Source organism: Ammospiza caudacuta, chromosome 4 (assembly GCF_027887145.1).
Source record: "Ammospiza caudacuta isolate bAmmCau1 chromosome 4, bAmmCau1.pri, whole genome shotgun sequence".
Taxonomy (NCBI): Eukaryota; Metazoa; Chordata; class Aves; order Passeriformes; family Passerellidae; genus Ammospiza; species Ammospiza caudacuta.
The window spans coordinates 10,306,895-10,326,932 of NC_080596.1; the positions used below are offsets into that span (position 1 = coordinate 10,306,895).

The window sequence follows — 20,038 nt, forward strand, 5'->3', positions numbered from 1 at the left end:
ATTAGACTGACTAAAGAGACTCTTCCAAAACTATCTTTGTTTTCCATAGCTAGACTGCCATCTGATAAACACCAGTTCAGCATGATTTAACAAACTTCATTTAATTTAACTCTTTAAGAGGGCTTTTGTCTGGAGTAACAAGTAACTGCCACCCTAAAAGCGTAAGTTTCAAAGATGCATTTCCAGGACAAGAACTATCACTTTCGAATTCTGGTCAAATTCAGTGAAGGATCAACTGAGTAAGAGGTATCAGCAGCAACCTTTGCATTCCTACACAAGAACAAGGAGTCCAGGGCTTCAAAGGTCTTCTGAAATCAGTACATTACATTAAATTCCTCATTTTCCCTTTATTCCCTAATTAAGCTACGCTTTCCCTGCATACAAGCACACAAGGATGCATCTCTCATCAGGCAAGGTGAGGAGAGCTGCTGAAGAGCCCACTGTGAGAAGAAACTGCTTTCCAGAGCACAAAGATCCTCCTGTTTTCTTTCTCCTCCCCAAATCCCTAAGATCACGATGAAAAAGGTGCTCTCACATTTCACCATTTAAGTATGTTTGGGAAGCTTACAGCCTGCACATCTGTTTGCCTAATTGTATCAAAAGCCTGCTAGGATTGAACTCTACATTTGCCTTTGCTCATTTTCATTTTCTGTAGTTCTATTAAACCACAGTCCAGAGACAACTCCAGCAGGAATTATGTGAAGCAGCTCTGGAGGCTACACTGCCCAAGGAAACAAGAGCTGCTCAGCCTCACTGGCATTCTACCCCTCTTTCCACAGGCTACTAGAAACACGGTTTTCAACAAGCTTCCATGCTCCTCACAGCACAGACAAATGCAGTTTTGAACAACTTCAGATTCTGCATGTAATGTCTTTGCACCAGTCAGTATTTATAAGCAGCTAAGACACAGAATACTTGACTTGCCAGCAGGAGCTGTAAATAAGAACTGATGTTGCAAGACAATGATTTTTGATAAAAGTCTACTGGCACATACTCTTTCTCCTGAATAGCTCCTCTTTGAGGCATGATTCTACATCTACTAAACAGTACCTAAATGGGCATCAAGCTACAGGAAATCTAAAAAGCCTTACTTAGGCACTGTAGCTTGAATGAATCACAGAGCAAAGGGAGAGGAAACACATAGTGCAGGACCGTGTGGGGACTGCTGTACAGCACAAGAACCAGTGCACCACACACTGGCTGCAAAGCTATGAGAACCCAGACAGTTAGGGCTGTTCTTTCACATCAGATGGGTAGCTACAGTTTTGCAATATGACTGGCCAAACAGATAGGAGAAGATAAGGATTGGAACACACACCCGCCCACCCACATATATTGGCCTTAAAACATAGTTTGGCTCATTTTTTTTCTATCACATTCTTTTACTAAGTTTTAGATGAGTCTATGCCAGGCAAAGCACAGCAAATATTGTTATATTTTGGAAAAGACATTTGAATAAACAAATCTTGTTTCAAAATAAAAGCCTGAGCAGATCTTCCATGTTTTCTAGGCTTCTATCAGTCTTAACTTCAGTGCTGGATAATGCTGAACCATTAGCAGATGTGGTTTTTCTCCCTTTGGGCTTCCCAGCTAAGTACAGAAAACAACATAACCTCAGTTCTAAAAAGCAGATCCTCAGTATAATTTCTGCCCTAACATACAAGATTTTTGAAGTTCTGTATATAAAGCAAAGATTATCCACAGTCAGAGAATAATGAATATTTCATTAAGGGAGGTTTTACTGCAAATATTTCCGAACATAATAGCAAAAAAGATAACACATCTGCACTGCAAAAGTCATAACAAACCTTTGAAAGACTGGCGTAAGTGTTTGCCTTTGAGAACATCTTGATCAATAAAGGAATTCTGACATTTCTGGCCCATTCAAAGAGGAGAATATTAAATCTCTTTAAGTCTTCTCCTAAAACACTTGCATTTGAAGATACGTCAACTATATTCAGTGACAGCAAGTTCACTTTGCAGAAAAGTGATGTTGGAAAGGAAATAGAGGTAATAGTCAAAAAAAAAACAACAAGAAAAAAAACTTAGCAGTACCTCAGATCCAGTAGTCTTTGACCTCTTTGCTGGAATTTCTTTATCCTATAGGGAAAGAGTGAAGTAAAGAAGTATATAAAGAATACTAGAAAGCAACAGTACTTTGCAATGCAATTGAAACAACCCTTTGTGAGCACAAAGGCCTAAATTATAACTTTTAAAAGTAAGTACTCAGTTCTGTTTCATTGTGAAATTCTAACCTTTGAGACATTAACAAAGGAAGATAAAAAATGTACAAGGACACATGTACTTTCTCCCAGCTACCAAGAAATTTAAGCAGCAATTTAGGCCTGTACTCAACTGATTAAAAACAGTCATCCTTCTGTACAGCTGAAGAAGACAAAAACCAATCCAAAATAAACAAAATGAGTAAAAAAAAAAAAGGGCTGGATTTATCCATCATAAAGTCCATAAATCTTAGACAAGGGGATGGAAAGATTCCAGCATACATCCTTAAGTCATTCTCCTGCAAACAAGGCAAAATTAAGAGAGACCTTAACCATGACTTCCCTTCTTGCTCACCCTTCAGGCCCTATTTTGGGTAGAGTGCTATTTCCCCACCAACACACCAAAATGAATGTCTCTCCACACTGATCAGACACTGCTGTACTCTAATTTAATCTACTGGCAAAATCAAGGCTATAAGCTACTCCCACAAACTTTTAACTCTAGGTGCAGGGACAGCAAGGCCTCTGGGAACAGGTGATGAAAATGCCCATTGCTTTTCTAGCAACAGCACGGACTGAACATGGCATCTTAATATTGATACTCTGAATGGCCTGCCTCTCCCACTGACAAGCACTGGGGTCTGCTGATCAAAAAGGTTTCATTCAGATTTCCAGTCTCTCATATTTAATAATTTAAGAGATTGGTTCATTAGTTCAGGAGTCTCCATCTGAACATATTCAAACTACAGACCTTTTGCACCACTCATATCACCCATAGAGATTCAGCAACAAAACAAGAAAACGACTAAAACTCCCCCAGCCTGTTTGTGTCACAAGCACCCTGTGATAAGCAAGCCTCAGCCTAAACCAAAGACTGGCAGCTCTCCCATCAGTGACAGACTAAACAGCCGTTTCATTATTGCTGTAATGAAACCCCAGGGAGGGTGGCTAACAAGACGTGACAGTGCTCAGCTGCACCTCGCGCACTGCGAGCCTCCAAAGGTGTGATTGCCGCTTCTCCCATAGGCATTGCTGCTGCCTTCCAATCCTAATGCTCCTTTTGGGAATTACAGACACACACCATAAGTTATGCAAGTGTGTGCTGTACATCCACGACAGAAATGTACACTTCTAATGGCAGGTGTAGAAAACTGCTAATTCAATAAGAGTAACAGCAGAAAATTAATTCAAGCACAAACCTAAACACAGAGAATTATCACAAGATACAGTGAGGGTTCTCCTGCCCTCAATCACTTAGAGACTTAAAGAGACACCTAGGCTTGTATAAACAGCAATCATTATGTTTCACTCCAAGTTACTAAACTTAGCTGAGAAAATTTGGTGTAGTCATTGTGCCTGCATTACATAAGGCATCGGTCTTAAGAGTGGCCCTTTCTGGCATTATACATTTCTCTGTTGTTTACCAAAAAAAAAGCTTTTAAAACCTACACTTTTATCTAAAGAACACCAACAAAACTATTAGCATTGTGAAATTAACCATGTTTCAAGGATTAAAAACATACCTCTTTAGGTCCAGCAAACAAGGGAATGTCATGGAATGGGGAAATATATTTACCATCTGCATTCTCTGAAAGACAAAAACGAAGTAGCATTGCAAACCTAAAGATATGGCATAAGATGTTTGTGTTGCTAAACACCACACAATAGAGAAATGTATATATGCTATGATTGTTTATTGGTTAAACTTTTTCTGAAGTTCAAGTTCAAGCATGTACCAACACGGAGGGCAAAGAATTTGAGTGTTTTGACAAGGAATTATTAGAATCAAAGTTATTGCTTTAGAATTCAACACTATGCTTCTCTTCTACCTGGCAATACAAGCTATACAAGGAAGAAGATTCTTTCATTCTTTTCTACTCCCTGGCCATACACAACCATTAACAAATTAAAAAAAAAAAAAAAACAAAGGAACCTAATTTCCATCAGTGGTAAGTGAATTCATCTGGGTTTCTAGCAATGTTGCCTCTGTGATTGCGCTGTATTTCTAATAAACAGTTTCATGATCACAACCCCCCAACATAATAGGCCAAATTCTGATCAAAAGTAAGTGAGGGATGGGATAATTGCTCTAAGCCCTCAATATGAAACACCTTGAAACCAGCAGAAATTGATCTTAACTTACTGGGGGCCCAATCTGCACCTCAGCCTTGCCCCCACTCTAGAAAGAAACTAATTTCACTGGAGTGTATGTTTAAGTTTTTCAAGTCCTCGTATCACATCAAAAGAGTGCAAACACTAACTCAAATCCCAAGGAATTTCTCCTCTGCTAGCACCCCTGTTCATAGCAAAGGAAAAAGCAGACAAGGCACTTCACTCGGCTCTGGACTTTTGACCACTTCAGCAAAGAAGAGTAAATGCAGCTGATAAGCGATTCCTGGAAATCTCCCAGATGTTCCTCCCAAACAAAATGTAGTGGTAAGCTGTTTATTAAATTCTGTTTATAAAACAAAATTCAGTGGTAAACTGTTTATTCCCACCAAATAAAGTGACTTTCTCTAGACGATCTCCTGCACTGGCAGCCCCACGAATGAGCACAAGGGAGCTCTGGCAGCGCTGCCAAGCGGGCACACGCTGCCTCCGCTTCTCCCACACCAGCAGACGTCAGAGTTGACTGTAGGTCAATGGACCAGAAACGTACAAACCCACTGCGATAGGACTGGCACACAAACAAGACAACACTGTTACGAAAATGCGTAATACTGAGCAAGGCACATCCTCAGCTCTCGCTGGGTCTTGAGACGCCTCCTGGAGCCCTGCCCGTGCCCTCGCACTGCCGCTTGCCGGCCCCGCTCGGGCTGGAGCCCCACGATTTGGATGCCAGCCTCCCGCCTCGGTGACGTGTCTGGTGGGAGGGAGGGCTGCCCTGCTCACCAGGGACAGGCTGGGCTGCCACACCCCAGAGCCTCTCACGGCTGTCCTGGGGTACCACAGGCCCCGCGGCCCGCCTGCCGCTACACGGCATCACGGCACCGCTTCACCCCCGGCGCCCTCCGGGGCTCGGCAATGGCACGGCCGGCCCGGGGCTGAGCAGGCCCAGCATCCCCTCCAAAAGCCGGGGTGTCTACAGGATCTGCCCTCACTCTCTACAAAACCACTGCTCTCCCCCTGCAGCGGTGGGAAGGCTCGGGGGCGATATCTCAGCCAGCCCGTGGCGGGGGGAGCCGCCGCCGCCACCTCCGTGCGCCCCGCGGGCCAGGGAAAGAAAGCGTTTATGGAGTCCGGGGACTGCTACTTACTGAAGTAGAGGCGGTAGTCGGGCGAGTTGGGCCGGCCCCGCTGTTCCGTGCTGTAGCGGGACATGGCGCCCAGGCGCCCCCACCCCCGCGCCGCCAGCAGCAGCCGCCACAGCCCCGGCGGCGCTCGCATGATGGCGGCGGCCGCGCGTCGCCTTCCCTCCCCTTCCTGCGGCCGCCGCCGCGCCGGCCCTGCCCCGCCTGCTGCGGCGCCGGCCGGGCCCAGGGCAGCGCCGCGGGGAAAGAGGGAGGCTGGAGCTGCACAGCCTCAGGGAGGGCTCCATCGGGTCGAAATTAATAGTGAGGAAAGGCAGCACCTCCTTGAGGCAGTAGGTGACCGCAGCGGGAGGCAGGCAAGCTGGCGCAGGTGGTAGCCCGGGTGTGCCCAGGCTGGGTGCTCGCAGGCCGCCAGAGCTGCCACAAAGGGGGATTCCGAGAGCATGGAGCCAGGCTCTTCTCCGTGATGCCAAGCACTGGGACACGAGGGAGCGAGTAGAAACTGACACACAGGAGGTCCCACTGAACTTACACTAGAGCCGATTTTCATGATGGCCTCACTACTGTTTCCCCATGCACACCTCTGAAATGTGTCGGTGCTCTGGGTCCTTGATGGAGCTGTATTCTAGTGTGTAGATTTCCCATTACAAGAAGGCTCTGGCGGGAGAAAAAAGCTATAGTCTCCTCTGATATGTTGCACTGCTTGCTGCATTTGTGACGATAGGCATCTCCAGAAGAGCAGAGAGGCAATTTTGCAGGGCCATTCCCCACTTTTGCAGAAGCTACAAAATAGTACTTCATATTTCATCAGAGGAGTTGGCATCTGAGTTCACCAAATGCAAAGTTTTCAGGGGTAATCCCCTGAACTGAACATGTAGGGGTGAAATTCTTCACAGAATCATAGATCTGTGGGGAAGGGTCCTTAAATCTCCTGTAGTTCTCTCTGCCATGGACAGGGACACCTTTCACCAGACCAGGTTGCTCAGAGCTCCATCCAACCTGGCAATGAACATTTCCAGGGATGGGGCATCCACAACCTCTCTGGGCAACCTGTTCCAGTGTCTCCCTCACAGTAAAGAATTTGTTATATCTAATCCTAGACATACTCTCTTTCAGTCTGAAGCCATTCCCCCTTGTCCCATCATACTCCTGTAAGAGGTCCCTCTCCGTCTTTCTTCTAGGCTCTCCTCAGATACCAGCAGCTCTCTGTAGTTCTAAGTCTTTTAAGTTTGTCTAGAGGGCAAACAATCTGTTTTTCATGTGGCGTAATTAAAAAAAGGAAAAACCTATATAACTTTTTTCTCTATTATAATAAAATCCATTATGTGCTTTCTTTGAGTTGGCCTGCTGCTGAAATGGGCATGGTTAAAAGGAAACACATGCTACAGGCCTAGAATTCCTCCTCTGCTTGGTTCTGAGGAATCTGAACTTCATTTATATAAAGTCAGAGCCTTTACAAATCACTTACAGAGAACACACACAGGATTTTTTTACACTTGCAAGGCTGACAGATGGGTGTAAGGTTATTCTAGTAGGAGTCCAATTCATATTTATTCTCCTCTACAAACTGAAAAGTGAAACACACTGCAGTGTCGAGGAGTCCTGGTAAGATGCACCAAGTCTGAGCACAGAGTTCTCCTTTGCCTTGTGTTATGAACATGGTCTTACCTAAAACTCTCTCATCTGTAATGGGAAATCAGCTGTGAAGCACTTAGAATTTATTAAATATAAACGAGTTTCTGTGCAGGCACTGTTTAGATGCATAAATAAATGCCATCATGTTACCTAGCAAGGGTAGATGATACAGCAGAAAACCACCCTGACACCCTGCTAATGCTACCAGAGGAGAGTGATGCTTTAGTACTCTAAGGTATCCATAATTATCCTAGTACTGCAGAAATATTAATCCTTTAAATAGGTTTGATTGTATTTTTCAGTATTGTGCATTATATTTCACAGAATACAGCTGAAATACACCAATACTCCTCAAGTCATATTTGGGTAAAACCAGCTCCCTGGTTAGAATAAGTTTACCTACCATCCTTCAAATCAATGTTTTGGTTCCAGTGTTTACCTTAAGCAAATTCTCCAGAATTACCAAGTCTTTTACTGCCTAGGGATTTTTTCACATTCATTCCCAAGTGTTTTACATCTAGCTCCTTGCATATCATTCCAATTGGGCCAGCAAAAAGCATTTATAAGACTGATCCCGTTCATCGACCTTGTAACAGCTCCTGCTGAAAAACAATCAAAATATTTCTATTTATTTCAATGGAATTAGAGCCAGGTCCTTAAGACTTAAGTAGAACTTACATGGTGCTTAGGTTTTATGCTTGCCCTCTGCACAGGGGTGAATCTCATTCCAGCAAAATGCCACTGGAGGATAGCAAAAACTCAGCAGCAATATAACCATCTAAGCCTGAAGGACGTCCTTATTTTAAAAGTTTGTAGTCTGCAGTGTACATTTACATGGATTTTAGATAAATTTGTATATACACACATAAATATTTTAAAATTAATGTTTTGCCCATTAAAATGCTGTGCAAATTAAATGCAGAAAATATTATCTATATTTTAATTTAAGGAAACCCATCCTCCTGAAGGAAAATAATTTTCATCTTTTCACCTAATAAAGCTTTGAAGAATTTCATTAGTACGACTACGTGCTATTTCAGTGCATTTGCTCTTGGCTGGTGATCACATCATTATCATTAAATTTTGCTGTAATATAAGTTCTATCTCCATGGCTTATAAGACCGTTAATCTAAAGGAATCAATTCCTGCCAGCTTTCTGTTTTGCTGCTACCTGTATGCAGAAGTTACAGCCAGGATTCCTCCCTGCCTGCCCAGCCACCTCGGTGGAACAGGTCACTCCCTGGGCCTGCTGGCCAGTGCTCTCTCATTCAGCCAGCACCACCTCCTCCACCTGCCAATGGGTCAGCTGGAACCAGTGCTCCCTAGGGCAGATCAAGCCAGGCAAGGCTAGCTGAGGCAGTTTAGGGACTTTGGGCTAAGTTATTCAGGCTGCTTTTCAGCCAAAGCAAGTTCAGGGCCTGCAGATCTTTGCACTGAGTCCTCAGCAGGAGAAGGATGACAAATCATTGGAGTGGGTGACCCCTTTCTTTGGCACAGCTGGATTTGGCAGAGGATGTCTAGAGAGGATGTCTACAAGCAGCCAAGTCACATATGGATTTGTATATTGCTCACTGATGGATGCCTGATGGCAGTGAAAGACTGTGTCATCTAACTGAAAGGAATCAATGTGTATTTCAGTAACTAGAATTAGGTTTATCAGGTTACACTACTTTTCATCTCAATGTGAATAAGAGCAGAGGCTCCTATCCCAAAGACACTAAATACTTTGAGTCAGACTGTGAACCCTTGTTTTGCAGCAATGAAGTCACTTTTGTAACCCAACTGGTTTAAAGAGACTGATCTTCTGTATTTATGCAAAATTTGGATTTAGTCATAATACTCATTACTGTTAGGAAGATTTTAAGTTTACACTCTTTTTTTCCCCGAATAAATTGTTTGTCTGAGCTGTTTTGTCTAAGCTGTTTGTTTCTTTTTAACCATGCTTTTTGTTAGGCTCCCCTGAGAAGTGTGTTAGGTTTGCTTGCCACACTTCTCTGGACCTCTGCCTAGAAAGTGATTTGCCTATCAAGAGGCCAGGACACCACGACTGACTCTGGTTTTGTCAGATATGTCCATTTCTTCCCTCCTAGGCATCTGTACTGAGTTAATTTTAAGCTCTGTGAACCAAGGATTTTCAGCCTACCCTAACTCCCATTAAACTTGTTTGTGAGTATGAACTGAAGCTTAATTTTTTTTTAAGACTCTTATCTTTGTTACTCCAAGGCAACTTCTCCATCACAAAACAAAAATCACCAAATTGTATTCTCTCGGGTTCATTCTTTCATTCATTCTTTCACAAATGAGCACAAACAGGAACATAGAGAAAAAAAAAAAAAAAAAGAGGCTCCAGTTCAGCTATAAAAATACTGTCTGGAAATATAAAATTTTAGTGTGAAGCTGTAAATCTATAATGATTCAAAATAGAGACCTAGAAGGAAAATCTTTCCATTTGCTCATGATGGTCCATTTTTAGGTTCCATTCCTTTCTTGATTTGTGAATTGCCAGACATAAGGTTCTCAAAGAATTCCACAGAAAATATTTCATCTTGGTAATTTCTATGCCCTCTTATTTTACATTGAAACACACCAGTAATGAAGAATCATCTTCCTGTTCTTTTACCTAAGCCTCGCTCTCTTGCTTGTCTTTCCTCATTAGCTTTGATATCACAGTGCCATCTACTTGATCAACAGAGTCAGGTTATTTTCCTTAGAAAATTACACGGCTCTAACACTGAAGAATTCAAAGGGCTGCTCGGTTTCCTGGCAAGCTCTCTCTCCTTCTCACCTCCCAGCCCTTTCAAAGCAGCACTGCCCTTAGATGTCCCCCTTTGGGAGCTGGCCCAGCTCCAAGCCTATCAGACCTACACAAAGCCCTGGCTGGATAGTGACAGGTCCACAACGCTGCAAGGACAATCCAAGCCCTGCTGACCCTTTTCTCAGCATCCCTTCTCCTCTCTGGCAGGTGTTTCAATTTGAGAGATGGGTCCCCCTCTGTAGGCAGAAAACACGTCAGCCTTTTGTGTGCGTAAACTGGAGCAGAGGCTTTGTTTGGAGTAAGAAAGCATCACAGCAGTCAGAGGAGATAGATTGCATATCTTGAAAGGTTGAGCCATCCCTTCTTAGAAATATCCACAGCCTAGCCTGAGCCCCAGCAGGCATGTACTTTATGATTTTTTCCTACAAATATTTAGACAAGAAACACTGTAGACAGGGCTAAAAGAAATTATCACTGTGCACTTACTTCTAAAGACCTGTTTCTCTACAGGAATCACTAGTCTGGCAAGATCAACAGTAGGAGTGAAGGTGAGACTGCCACACTAAATAACTTTTCACCTGCAAGACAGGCTTTTTTCTCTTTTTGTACTATTGAAAGGTGTTTGAAGTTTTTTCCTATGTATATTTCAAAGTAATTTTGATTCATTCATTGTGAAAAATCAGCATGTAGACTCCAGTTTTACCTGTCCCTACACCTTATCTTTTTATTGCTTTTTTCCTCACCTGTCATGCTGTTCTTATCTTACCAGCACTGTTGCAAACAGGTAGAGTGTACGTACCAGCCACTTTCCTGTGCTCAAAGTCCTCCATGGGCCTTACACAGGATTGTTCTTATCTTATGTTTCGTCCCTCAGAAGACATCTTTGCTATGACACGTGCATGCAGGCTGAGTGACAAGGTACGGGCTTGCTTTTATTTGCACTGAGGCTTCTCTGTATGGAGATGGGGAGCTACAGAGACATCTGCACTCTCTGCTGTCATGCTCCACCAGTGGGGAAGGTAGGACAGCTTTCTGCAGCAGCACCATGGTACCTTTCTGCTTCTCCACTGCCTGTCAAATGTGATCTTTTTATATAGGTGAAAGTGGCAAAGTCACTCTCAGTCTCTCTGACTGTGACTTTCTTTTCCTTGGTGTGTGTGCTGGCCATTGCAGTGAGCAAACTTGTAAATGCCAATCCCATGCCATTGCCATAGGACTCCAGCAGTGATCTATGCATCCACTCAAAGGGAACAGGCATGGCAGTCAACCCACACCAGTATTTTTTGTATAAGTTCTGGGATCCTGAGTTATAAATAAATCTGTAACAGCTGTGAGGTATGACAAGAAAACAAATAACTGTTTGCTTACTTAATGGCTATCAGCTTTATGGTGCTTCTGGTTCATTTATAGCTCAGGACTGAGATAAAGATTGGCATTGACCATACAACAATCAGCTCTTGTATGTGGCCAATACAGTTGCTGGGGAACACAATGCCAATATTTTCTGTGTTGACACCAGCATCTGTTCTGTTTCTTAAGCAGGGTGGCTTCCATGCAAATAACTCCTGTGAGTGTTTGCGTCAGCTGGATTCCAGTTTGCCCTGTGGAATTGAGCATAACAAAGTAGTAAAAGAGATTTCCACATTCATTGAAAAAGAGCATCTTGTCCACGTAGATACCATAGATTCATCTTGTCTTATGGATTAGTGACTTTGGTACTGTTTTCCCATCAGTTGCTAATGGGGCCAGAAGAGAGCAGGAATAATTTGAAATTGAGAGAGGGTTGCTCATACTGTTGTGAGTGGCAGTTAATGCTTCACACACAGTTCTGACCTGTGCTTTCTGTGGCATTTTGTTATAGTCAGTAAAGATCAGCAAACAGTAATAAGAGTTTGTAGGGAGTCTTGCTCAAAAGCACATCTGATTGTTTTTATGTAATCCCTCTGCTGATTGCACAGGCATAGCCCACTGCTGTAAATCTGTGATGGGATTTAATGGGATGATGGATACACCCGGTTGTCTCTCAAATCTCCCTCCTTCCAAAGGGGATGGAGAAGCCACCAGTCCTGAGCATGTCCCATTCATTTGGAGTATCACAGAAGATACAGTATTTTCAGCCTTTCTCCTGTTGGGTGGCACAGAGGAGATATTTTAAGGTTGAAATAAGTTCTCATCTACATTCTAAACTGTGGTGTAGGCCTGCTTTGGCTCCTGGCTTTCTCCAAAACAATGCTGCTGGCTAAAGCCATGTAAACCATTCCAAGTACAACAGCAGCAGCAACTACCGCTGGCTTTCCCCATAACAGTTTTGTGGCTTTTTTACCCCTTGTGACTGAATTGAAGAGGAAGACAACTTTTACATGTGGGGAGATTGCTGTCGTAATAAACACCTGAGCAAACTTTACTACATCCTGTCTTGGCTGTAACTCTGCACATGTGCCAGAACTTACAATGCCAAGAATTCTATTAAATTTGTTCTTCCACCTTCACCCGGCCAAGATACATTCCCCAGTTCTCCCCCAAACCATTTGAATTTAAATAAATATAAGGAAATCTAATCTAAAACGGTGGGACCTCTGTTACCTGAGAAGTATGGCACTGAAATCCTGGTGGGGAGAAATACCTTCTCTGGGTAATTCTGGCCTAAGCAACCATCAGCCCTACCCACAGCTGCTCATATGTGCCCTGCGTCATCCCCTGCCTCATGCTGCCACAACTGCTTCCTTAGCTGGATGAGGAACTAATCAGAAGCACAGATCCAGATGGAAAATAGCCCAGGGAAAAGGGGCGAGGGAAGGAGTTTTCTGCCAGATCAGTTCCTCCATCTCATCTCAAATGTGTGTGTTTACACCCTGCAGCAATAATGGGAACAAATTCATCTGGGGAAGGGGGGCAGTCAGGGTGGTGACTGTTTAAACCGGTTTTACCACCCTCAATGAATACCAAGCTATTGCTTCAAGTAAAAACTCCTCCCAAAGTCCCCAGTGTAAGGAAATTGTCTGATTGATTTCCCAAACTCCCGCTTTAGTCTGTGTACTACCTCTTGCTAGAGCTTTGATGCTTGTCACAAGTGTGTTACCAGTCTGTCCCTGCCTACGCCTCTCCCTGCTGTCACCACTGCTTTGCCTTTCAAGGAACTTTTGTGGTCTGACTTGCAGAATAAAGAGTTTCTTGGGAAATAGCAAAGAGGAGGCAGGACGTAACATATGAATTGCCTATGTAATATGTGACTTCTCTGTGTGAGCACAAAGTCTTCCCAGTATTCCCCTCACCACTTTATTCCTCTGCCAGGCTGTGTTTGGGCTGGACACTTTGTGCAGCACTGGCCTGGTGCTGCAATTTGACGTAGTTTATTGCTTAACAGTTTCATAACCTCTTATTTTCACTACTGGGTAGAAATGAAGGGCTTTGATGAGGAGATTGCATTACAGGACCCGTTTTGTAAAGAAAAACAAAACTTGGAAATGAGGTTACACTACTACGTCTCATCCCAGCTTGTTTTTTACTAGACAGTCCTTCAGGGACACAGTGTGGCAGCGCTAAAGCCAAACACTCTGCCAGCCTCTGTCAGAGGACATTCGTTGTGTCCCCTGGCAGATGCTGTGGCAATAATTGTGCGTGAGGCTGCACCATGGGGCTCCCACCAGGCATTTCCTACAGCAGCCAGGGCTGCAGGGTTGGGTATCACAGCAGCAGCAGTGATTGCTACTGATGGCTGTTGGGGCTCTTCCCGGGATAAGTCCAGTCCAAGCTTATATGCCAGCAACTCCTGCTGTTTTGACATGAGCTTGATTAGACTGGCGCTATAGAGGATCACTAGACAGTGCATGTGTGCCAGAGGCCATTGCTAACAGACAGGATAATAAGATCTCTTCCAGGGGCTAATCCAGAGGTATTATGAGCAGGTGTTTTGGTGTCCACTCCCCTGGCTATCACAGCTGTGGTGTCCTTCACTTTCGCAGGCCCTTGGCAGGCTTTCAGGCTTTGGCCCCTCTGTGCATAGTGTAGAGCGGGACAGAGCTTGTTTGAGACAAGCATCAGCTCCACGCTGCTTCCTCCCTCCCGGAGGGGCTTTCATGTCCTTCTCAGCCCTTTCCTTCATTGTCCTGGGGGACTGGTCGCCTTTCAAACCTGTAGATCCGGAGTTTCCAGCCCAAAAGCTTAGTGGGGTCAGGAGACTGGCAGATGCAACTTGATATGCAAGGAGCCGAGGTCCTGACCAGGCTGCCGGAGTGAGGGCCGAGTGGGTGGCTGGCCTCCCCTTCCCACTGCCTTGCTCTCCGCTTCCACCTGCCCGGCAGTGCAGAGCGGGAAGGGCTCTGCCGTGCCACGCTCGGGCACCTCCCTGCCGGAGCCGGGAGGAGGCAATTCCCTCTCCTCGGTGCCGGCACCCCGGGCCCTGCGGCGCGGTGAGGAGCGGGCCCTGCAGCAGGGAGAGGGCCGGGAATGGCTGCGGTTTGGGGCTGGCTCCGAAAGCGGCCCCGCCAGGCGCGTTGCACACGGGGCAGGTGAATGCAAACGCTGCCCGGGGCGGCAGCTTCCCGGGGGTGGAGCTGCTCCGGCACAGGTGGCAGGGCTGAGCCCGGGGCCCTGCGGAGCCTGCGAGCCCTGCTGCAAACCCACGCCCAAAGCAGCCAGCCTTCACCTGGGCAAGGGGGACACCTCCCCGGATATCGAGCTATTGTCCCCCTCCAGCAGCAGCAGCACGCAGGGCTGTCCGGGGCGAGCATGGACTGTCCGGGGAAGGAAGGCACCGGGGGAAGGCTGAGGAATTTGACCCTGCTAAGGAACAAGCTGTACCTGGGGCAGAGGAGGAGGACGGAGCCCGTGGTGGAGAGCAGCACCACCGCCGGGGACCACGGCAACTTGAGGAGGAGTCAGTCCGACAGGACAGAGTACGGCCAGAAATTGCAAGGTACTGGGGAAGCTTGTTCAGTGCTCTGCTGCCAGGGATGCTCTGAGCTGGGCTGGTGTCTCCGTGCCCTCCAGGCTGCAGCCTTCAGATAAAGAAGGGAATGGCAGGCTCTGCCCCCCCACACCCACATTGGAATGAGCAATGAGCAATGACCCCTCTCAGCCTTGCCCCCCACCTCCAGGCTGTGACATGTTTCCCCTAATTTTTCTAAATGGTGTTTTGTAGACGGGACACAAAATATAATTGAAGGTTTTGGTGAGTGCCTGCAAAACTCGTATGCAACGAAACCCTTTCTCATTCACCAGAATGCATTTGCAACACAAACAGTAATGTGAAAATAGGATGGCTCCATCCTATCTGTCTTTGGCTGTCGCATTAAGCAGGGTATGTGCCAAGTCATTAGAAGCATTAAGGACTTTTTTTTTTTCTCAATTAAAAATATTGTGGTCTATAAACTGTTGCATAGATTGTACAAGCCTGAACTAAAGTATGTCCAAATACATGTTCAGATGGATATACTGATGAAAATTATACCATTCTGTGATTATGGAGAGAGTTGCTTTTCAAATAACCAAATTGCATATGGAACACAAATTGTAGTAAAGTATGTCAGTACTGGGTTTGTCAATCAAAAATTAAATGTGATGCCACAAATTGAGGAAAAGCATGAAGAATGTGAATAGCATTTTCTGGGAGTGCTCTGGAACACCAACTGATGAATTTCTGTGAGTTTCCAGGGTCTTGAACAACAGGGTATGAGTATTATTATACTATAAGTGTGTATTACTAATAGTGCTATAACTGCTTAGTGGCAGTCATTCTTGCAACCATAATCCTTTATGAGGAAATAAAATAGAAAAATACTTTGGATTGCTGTATTGTGATTTTGATGCACTTAATTAGGAAGTAGCATTGCTTCAGAGAGACAATAAAAGCAGAAAATAAAATAATAAGCCTGAAAATAATAGGTTTTCTATGGGGACTGCATATGCTGAAACAGAGAGGTTCATCAATTGTGCTCTTCCCTCCTCATGATAGCTAATCAATGAGAAGGTGAAAAATACTCAGATAGGTCAGGCCCACGATTCAGGAATCTGGCAGGGGTGTTTCAGGGCACGGATAGCTGTGGCAAGCTCATGGCACAAATCCCATCAAGACAGCAGATTTTAACTCCTAAATGGGGTTGGCCAAGTGAGGTCAAGGTTATCAGACGAGTATCCAGCAAAAAGGTGTGAAATCTTTCTGTCCTGTGTCAGCCACGTTCAAGCCATGAATGTCTCCTGTTTAAAATCTGAAGGCGAGGAGGTGGGGAAGCCCAGGAAGTCATGGCAGAGCTGAGGTTATGTTTATGGCAGCAGTCCAAGGAGACAGTAAATCCAGCTTTACAGCTCCTGCCACATGCTGGGACTGCCACGGCCGCCTATTGCAAAGCATGGGCTGGTATCAGCTCACTCTGTTTGCCTCCGTTTGTTTGAGAAAAACAATGTTGGGTTAAAAATGTACCTGCAGGCTTTGCGTTGGATTAGAAGTTGCCTGTCCTCAGAGTGAAAATACAAAGGCAGTAGAAATTCCTATAAAATATATTTGCACTTGCCATAGAATTGCAGTTATGTGCCCAGGCCTGACCTGGATCAAATTTTTTTGAGGAAGATGTGCCTGAATCTGATAAGGATCACGGATCCCGGATCCCGGACCTAATGTGCTGCCTGCCAACACTGACGCTGTGCTGTGGTTGGACACCTTTGTGTTCTGCATTTTTCTCGTAGCACTTGGATGCAAAGCAGCTTACAGCAAGGAAGTGGTTTTGTTGGCACAAAGCTTTTGAGTTTTCCATTCTTGTTAAGAAAACCAGCAGCCCTGTTGGTGACAGCTTTTCTGGTGTGTGTCACCCGGTCGGGACTTTCTGATCACCCTAGAGTGGTAAATGCTCTGTAAAAAGATACAAATGGGAACTTGCACTTGCTTCTAACAGGAATTGTGGGAAAAGCTCTGTGTTTAGTTGCCTCTCCCTTCTATTGGCTCCTGTTCTCTAACACATAATCTGCGGACCTGGGGTAGGTATTAGCGCAGACAAGGATGTGTAAGACACAGGGATGCAACAGCAGCAAGCCCTGCAGAAGGAAATCTCCCATAAGTGGGGCAGGTTTCCACGGGGGCTGCAGGACCCTGCTCTGTGCTGGCGGCAGGCAGCCTAGGCAGAGCTCAGGGGCCACGGTGTCTTTGCATCAGCATTGCAGTTCATTTGTGCAGGATGAAGCGCAGCCGAGGCACATCCCGGTCCCTTCCAGGCCCTGCAGGCTCGGAAGGTTCCCCTGAGAAGGAACCGGGCTGTTCCTCCACAGCCCTGGAGTATATGCTCAAAATGCAGCCCGGTGTGGTGGAAATAGAGGCCCCCAAATAAAAGCCTGTGAAGAAAACAAAACAAAAAGCCCAAGAGAGCAAGCAGTCAGGCATAAAAACTCCTAAGAATTCAATTTCTGTGCTTGGATTTCTTTTAAGTTTTGTTTTATACAGTAGACCAATGTTTTCTATGAAGAGTGAGAAGGAGACTTTCTCACTCTAGATCTCCAGGGTAATCGAGGTGGTTTGTTCTGTCCTTCTACAAACAGCAGTGCACAATAGCATTGCCAAAGGTGGAAACTTCTGCAAGTGTTTTTCACTTTAAAATTAAGGATTGGTTAAGACAGAAGAAAGCATTTTCATGGTTAATGACTATAGTAGGTGCATCTATTCAATGGCTTATCTGGTGTGAATGGCCGTGCAACATTTCCTGACTTTACTCTTTTAAAAAGGAAATAAGATGCAAAGTAACTATTATATTCTCAAGGAGCTTGGCAAGCATTCGTGACTGTACTTCAGCTCATCCTGTGAGATAACCAAATGCCTGCCAGCCCCATTTTAGATAGGGGTAAATAAGGTAATTGCCATCAAATGCCAGGTTCATGATAAAACCATGCAGTCATTTAGAGCTCAGATTACACTTGCATACTTGGAAGAGTCCAGGAATACCTTGATCAGGCCATATATATGTCTTCCATCAACTGGACATTGCTCTTCTGAAGAGGGAAGAATGGGGTTAAGGAAGGTATATTCACTAGCATCTGTGGTGGAGATGAAGAAATAATATCAAGGATCATTATAAGAGCTAAGGCAGAGCTCCTGTGACATTTCTATTCATTGCTCTGCTCTACATTCACTAGAAAATTCAGCAAGTATGTTCTTTCAAGAGGAATGAAGAAGTTGCAAAACAAAAAGTGATATTTAGCATCTCTACTTTCAAATGTATTATCTATAGCTGGTTAGCTGGTATGAGTTATCTTTTCTAAAGTGAAAATCCATCAGTAGCAGCTTTAAAAGTAACTATATTAATATTTATGTATTGTATGAATGTTGGGATCAGTCTTTGAATTAATCCAAAGCTTCCATTCTGTGAGTACCTGTGTATTTTGATAAAAGGAGTTTGCTTGGTGCAGTTATTGGCACACAAATGTTTGCAAGATCAGGGCAGATTAGCATACAGTGTGTCATGGGGATAGATGCTATTAACTAAAAAGGGCACACCATGAAAAGGCATTTGAAGCATAGTTCATTGTCTGTTAAGTTTTGGGCAGGTTGCTGTTTTTTTTTTTTTGTTAATAATTATATGCCAAACTTGTGCTTGCTGTGAAAAATGAGCTATTGAAAGCAGTGAGTTTCCTGAAGGAATCAGAGATCATATTTTCAGTGCTCAGCAAAACAATTAGTGTCTCAAAAAAGCACCTTGTCTTACAAATTATTACATATTAACTCCCTTACAACTTTGGCTGTGAACGGGTCAACTGCCCTGGTAAGTGATTTGCACACACTTCAATTTGAAATGCATCAGGGACGTACCTGTATTGGTGATTCAAATCACACAGCTACCACAATACACTACCTCAGAGCTCATGTCTGAACCCTGAATGCTCTGTGTCTTCTCTGTCTAATGTAGTTATGAGAAATAACTAACACCAGATATTCTGCACCAGATGATGCAGAAACCAGCAAAATGATACAAATTCTTGGAAAACTACTATCCCTTGGAGTACAAAAGCCCAGCCACCTTTGCTCCATCTCAGGCAGGGCACCTTTCTTCGTCCCATCCTCCTCCCTGCTTGCAGAGCACACCACCTCTTCCTGCATGGGCTGCCCATGCTGTCAGCTTCTTGCACCTCCCACCAGGTGTAAAGATGCCCTGTGCCACTCCCCAGTTCCTTATTTGCTTTGTGCTAGCTTTCTATGGACTACAATGCAGATAATGTCTTATTTCACTGCAGAATGTATTGATCCGTGCAGCGGCTGGCTTGCTAAAGTACAGTAAGGAGTAAAACTTCAGGTTATTTCCTGACATGCAGGAGATGGCTTGATGAAAAGTCTCTCCCCCTTCTCATCCCCCCTGGGATGAGAAGTCACAATCTAACAAATACTTCTATTTTCTCCCATGCAAATTTAGGCTCGGGGGATCTAATTCTGTTAACTTGTGCTGCAATAAAGCTGGAGTTATTCCTTGAGCTTATTCCCTGTCTGTCAGGTAAGTGAGCCCATCTTTTCAGAGCAGAATCCATTTTGTGCTGCAGTGTTTGCACAGCACTTAGCACAGCCAAGCCCTGCTGGGGCTGAGGACTCTTAGGAGCTAAGAGTAGAACTGGGAACTGCAGCCGAAGGGAAGACTGGGACACAGGGAGAGTTATGGATCCTCTTCTGAGCATATAAACAAACATTTTATTAATTGGGATACTTTGCTTTGTGGGCCACAGTTCATACAGCTAATCCATGCCAAATCCTGAGGTGCTTGTGTCCTGGAGGGAGCAGTTCAGGTGCAGCCCTTCCTCAGTTCCTGCCCTATTAACATATTAGCTCAGTGCCAGGGGTGGTGTACTTATACCGGTGTGTGACACCTTGGGAAGGTTTATTTGTAAGTATTGGAGCTAACAATAAGGGCATTCTTCTGTCACCTGATGATAAGCTTTCTTCCCTTGCACCACGGTCACATGGGAGCTCTCTGTAGTCCTGTCAGCACACACATAATTAGAGCGGTCTGCTGTCAAGGAATTGAAGAAAGAACCTGCACATTGAATGTAAATACTCTCTGTACCTTATGGAACAGAAAAATGATCAAAGATTGGATGACCTAATTGCATGGAAGTCTCTGATGCAGGTTTTATAAGCAAACCTGTTGCCCAGGAATACGGGTGCAAGGTCATCCTGGTCCTGCAGTGTTTTCTTCCTGGGTTCAGAAAAG

General features: G+C 44.7%; 2 protein-coding genes across 2 annotated transcripts in view; one reads left to right on the plus strand and one right to left on the minus strand.

Annotated features, from left to right (window-relative positions):
* The window catches only part of PPA2 (inorganic pyrophosphatase 2), a 41,790-nt gene extending 31,097 nt beyond the window's left edge, over positions 1 to 10,693 (minus strand). The window contains exons 1-4 of the mRNA XM_058803752.1: positions 10,630 to 10,693; positions 5,480 to 5,734; positions 3,746 to 3,810; positions 2,056 to 2,100 (exon numbers count right to left, since the gene is read on the minus strand). Of these exons, the coding sequence (XP_058659735.1) occupies positions 2,056 to 2,100; positions 3,746 to 3,810; positions 5,480 to 5,734; positions 10,630 to 10,693 (429 nt within the window). The remainder of the gene's footprint in view (positions 1 to 2,055; positions 2,101 to 3,745; positions 3,811 to 5,479; positions 5,735 to 10,629) is intronic.
* Positions 10,694 to 14,375: 3,682 nt separating this feature from the next.
* ARHGEF38 (Rho guanine nucleotide exchange factor 38) overlaps positions 14,376 to 20,038 on the plus strand; it is a 35,886-nt gene continuing 30,223 nt past the window's right edge. Inside the window, exon 1 of the mRNA XM_058803754.1 lies at positions 14,376 to 14,778. Coding sequence (XP_058659737.1) covers positions 14,376 to 14,778 — 403 coding nt within the window. The remainder of the gene's footprint in view (positions 14,779 to 20,038) is intronic.